General features: G+C 48.3%; 3 protein-coding genes across 3 annotated transcripts; all 3 read right to left on the reverse strand.

Annotated features, from left to right (window-relative positions):
* Window positions 1-256: 256 nt before the first annotated feature.
* On the reverse strand, window positions 257-706 carry K444DRAFT_531614 (uncharacterized protein; the record flags this gene model as incomplete). The annotated part of the gene is made up of 1 exon (XM_024875002.1): window positions 257-706. One exon carries the CDS (start codon window positions 704-706, stop codon window positions 257-259), a length of 450 nt encoding a protein of 149 aa, XP_024735493.1.
* An 897-nt stretch (window positions 707-1603) lies between these two features.
* On the reverse strand, window positions 1604-2365 carry K444DRAFT_531691 (HET-domain-containing protein; the record flags this gene model as incomplete). Its single annotated transcript, XM_024875016.1, has 2 exons — window positions 1604-1708; window positions 1871-2365. Coding segments are annotated over 2 exons (600 nt in total), but the record flags the coding sequence as incomplete, so codon positions are not given.
* An 815-nt stretch (window positions 2366-3180) lies between these two features.
* On the reverse strand, window positions 3181-3800 carry K444DRAFT_724042 (uncharacterized protein). Its single transcript, XM_024888603.1, has one exon. The coding sequence runs from the start codon at window positions 3747-3749 to the stop codon at window positions 3555-3557; it is 195 nt and encodes a 64-aa protein (XP_024735495.1). The 5' UTR covers window positions 3750-3800; the 3' UTR covers window positions 3181-3554.

Below are 3800 nucleotides of genomic sequence, written 5' to 3' on the forward strand. Positions count from 1 at the left end.
TCGGCCTAGATGGGTGTTACTCTTTTGGCTTTCAAGCAACGCAGGGCGATGTTAAGATTGGCGGCGATTTGGACCTTAAAACGTTAACAGTTATAGGGACCGTCTCGGTGGGATCTCCCCACGTGTAATTTAATGCGGTGTATGGCGGAGATTCGGTAGAGGTACATACTTAAGTGAAGAGCGTATCGCACCTTCGGTCTGCAGAGAGTTGAAGAAGGTAAGAAGGCGGATCTCGGCTTTCTCGAAGCTTAACCATTTAGATTAAAGTAAACACTTTCTCCCGTTTGAGACCCTCTTCCAACGACTCCCCAAACATAATTCCGTGCACATAACACTCGCCAATAAACCTGTATTTGCCACCAACAACAGGACGAAGAATAAAAGGTGTCTTGCCCCCAATCAGCACGCATACCAAGTCTCCAATCTCCAGGGTGATATCACCAATACCAATATAGCCCTTCTCCGTACCAAAAAGCTGCCTTCCGCGACAGGTAACCTGCAAATCCCTCGAAAACGTAGGGGATTTTATATGCTTCCCGACTAAAGCCTCCAACCTCTTATATTCCCCCTCCCACTCTGTCCTCAAGTTTTCGACATCATCAGTTCGTCCATCTTCCTCAAAGATCTTGATTGTCTGTTTGTAGATGGAAACACAGAAATGCTGGAAGTCAATAGCATGATAAATTTCTTCTCCTTGACTGGCCATCAAGGAAACGGTGTCAGCCATGGTAAGTGTCTGCGCGAATACTTCGTCGATACTCTCACTTGTTGGATAAGCGGCGTTTCTGTCTGGAATAACGCTCCATATATCTGTTACCAAGTCCCAAAGTCGGGAGCGAGACAAGGGCAATTCATGAAGTATTTCTTTGGTGATGGTGATAGTCCCGGATTCGAAGCCCCTGAGGGAAATCTCGTATGGTGTCTTTGTGTCTACGGGTGGGTGGTATTCGGTTCCTCCTGCGCAGAAATGGACTGAGCTCTTTAGTCCGGAAATTATGAACATACGTGGTGATTCGTTTTCTTTCCTAACGTTGCTTGCTTGGAGCGGAAGATGCCAGCAAGCTACCCATGATGGAAGGGGTTCGTCAGGATCCATTTCTCGTTTCTTGCTCTCTTCCGAAGGTACCGTCTTTTGCTCTATGCGACTTGATGCTGGGTAATGCTTGACATGTGCAAGAACTTGAAGCGGATATCTGGATACTTCTGGTCCCGGGGGTGTTCCAAGCAGAACTCTTGACACGTCGGTATACACGTCTTTCACCGATCTGGTATAATCGACCTCGAACATCGCTTCCTCTTTCGCCAAGCCGAGCACGGCATACACCTTATCCACCTTCAGCGTAGCTTGCAGATGTCTCGTTGATTCAAGCAAGTCTATGAGCGGGATCGGACGCCATGTTTTTTCTCCGAATCCAATGCGAGAATATCCGCACAACGCGTAGACGTTGCGTACAACTTCGGCAAATCCTTCGAAGGTTTCCAGGTTCTGCAGCTTCAATTTCTGAAATTTCTGCAGGCCCAAGGGCTGTGAATAGCGTTTGTGTGCGAAAAATCGAATGGCAAGGCATAGATCCTTCCAGTCCAGCAAGTGTGTGCCTACTTGAATCATGGCGACAGACGCAAATGCCGACTCCTGTTTGATCCAGCAGCGATAGAACCATGGTCGCTTGAGAATGCCTACCAAGGCCCCCCATTCATCTATGTCTTTCTGCACTTCCATCGACGGGAAACCCCTTGCACTATTTGCTTCGGCATTGAACTCCTCATGGGCTATAGCTGTCTGACCCCATCCAAAGTAATAGTAGAGTGCCCGGAGGAGCCAGTAGAAGAGCCAATTCGCCGATCTTCCAATAAACGGTATCTCGGACACGCCCAATTCCTGCTGTGCACATTTCGACGCAAGGCGTATAAGTGCAAAGGCGGTTTTCGTTTCGGCGTCTTCGGGACCGAGCCACACCACAACGCACGTGGCATACTGGTAGATATATTTCATGAAGGGAACTTGGACCGCTTTCTCTTCCTTATCCTCTTGATTGATGCATACGGCGTCGATCCAGAGCTTCCTCTCCACATTTACATACCGCAAGGCTTTCAACGCTTCAAAGAGGTTCTGGTTGATTTCGATCTCGGAGCCGTCGCAGACCAGCTTGTAGCGGGGTTGCTGTGCTCCCCAGGTATATGACAGTGCTTCGAAGCGGGGTTTAATTCCTGTGACGGCACCGTCCGGACCAAACCGCAAGAACTTGGCAGTACCGAGCGAGCAGTGGATTTCTGAGCTTTGGTCGAGGGAAGGGAGAAGGGTGAGGATGCGGATTGTCTCAGAATCTACAGGTAGATTGTCGTAGATTGGAGATGAGGAAGGCATATTGAAGCTGATTCCTTCGTCCTGAAAAGTGTACTGAAGATAGAGGTTTCCCTTGAATGTGCTCAGTACTCGGAGTGTTCCATGTCTATTAAAGCAACCCCGCCCTGCCGAAAAAAATAACCAGAAGCATTAGCCATGGGGGCTGAGCAGTTCCCCGTCGTTAATCTTCGCCATATATTGCCAAAGTGGCGTCGAGCCGAATCCATTTTCAAGCCATCTCAATAGCGTGGGGGGGGGGGTTTCTTCTTCCTTTCCCCCTTGAAGTTTGCCGCTCTCGGCAGACGCCGACACAATAACGCCATTGCATGTGGGTACATTCATTATGACGCTTAAAGATGCTCGGCGCTTCGCAATAGTAGAACGACCCACTCATTCGCGGTAATGAAATTCCTGGTTAAGGACTCGGACACTATGCCAGGGGACTGTTACAATAACGTGCCACAAGTATTCGCACAGGGTCAGTGCGAAACGCCACCAATTTAAATGCCGCTTTGGTAACCCTTCCTTCTTTCTTCTCCCCCCTTTTCTCAATATATTCTCATTATAGCACGCCGCAGCCCTATATTAAGCTCGCAAATGCGGAGCACGTATTACTGCCCTTACGAAATTTGTCGAAGGAAGACCTTCTGATTTTGACGCAATCCTTACAAAAACTGGTGTTTCCAAGTCGGGATGCTACAAGCTCAGATCCAAGGCTGTATCACGTGGTTGGATGCCAGGCACAGTTGTAGAGGTAGAGCACGTTGAAGATGCTCCTCGTTCTGGCCGTCCAAAGACCTCCACGGCACTGCTTTGTTTATTATTCAAACAATGACCAAGAACTCCACGACGCGTGGGTGGTTATATGCCCGCATCACAGCTGAAGCCACAGGGACGCCTGGTCGTCAATCATTCTTTGAAAGTACTGTTTTTGGGGTACTTGCTAAGAATGGCTATGGCGTTTTTAAGAGGTCTGCGAAGCCAGAGTTAACGGAAGCAGCTAAGAAGGCTCGTTTAGCGTGGTGTTTAGAGAGGAAGGATTGGACTATTAAGGACTAGAAAAAAGTGATTTTTTCAGATGAGACTAGTGTTGTCTTAGAGGGAGTGAGAGGAAAGAGAAGAGTGTGGAGGAATAAGGGTGAGACGTATTACCCGCACGTGGTAATCATAGATAGAAGGGTAGAAGGAGTTCATGTGATGGAGCTGTTTCTCATGGGATTATAAGGGCCCCTACCATATCTGGGAAAAGGAGACTATTGCTGAGAGGAAGGCTATGCAAGCTGATTTGAAACGCCATAATGACGCACGATACGAAGAGGACAAGGCCAAGTGGGAGCTTGAATATGCGATGACTCGTATCTATATTATATGCAACCAAAGCGGGCCGTGTGCTCAGTTCAAGCATACTAAAGACACTGGTGCGTATATTGTCAAGGAAGGACGCGGCGGTATCAAT

The sequence above is a fragment of the Hyaloscypha bicolor genome, assembly GCF_002865645.1.
Source record: "Hyaloscypha bicolor E unplaced genomic scaffold K444scaffold_87, whole genome shotgun sequence".
NCBI classification, from domain to species: Eukaryota; Fungi; Ascomycota; class Leotiomycetes; order Helotiales; family Hyaloscyphaceae; genus Hyaloscypha; species Hyaloscypha bicolor.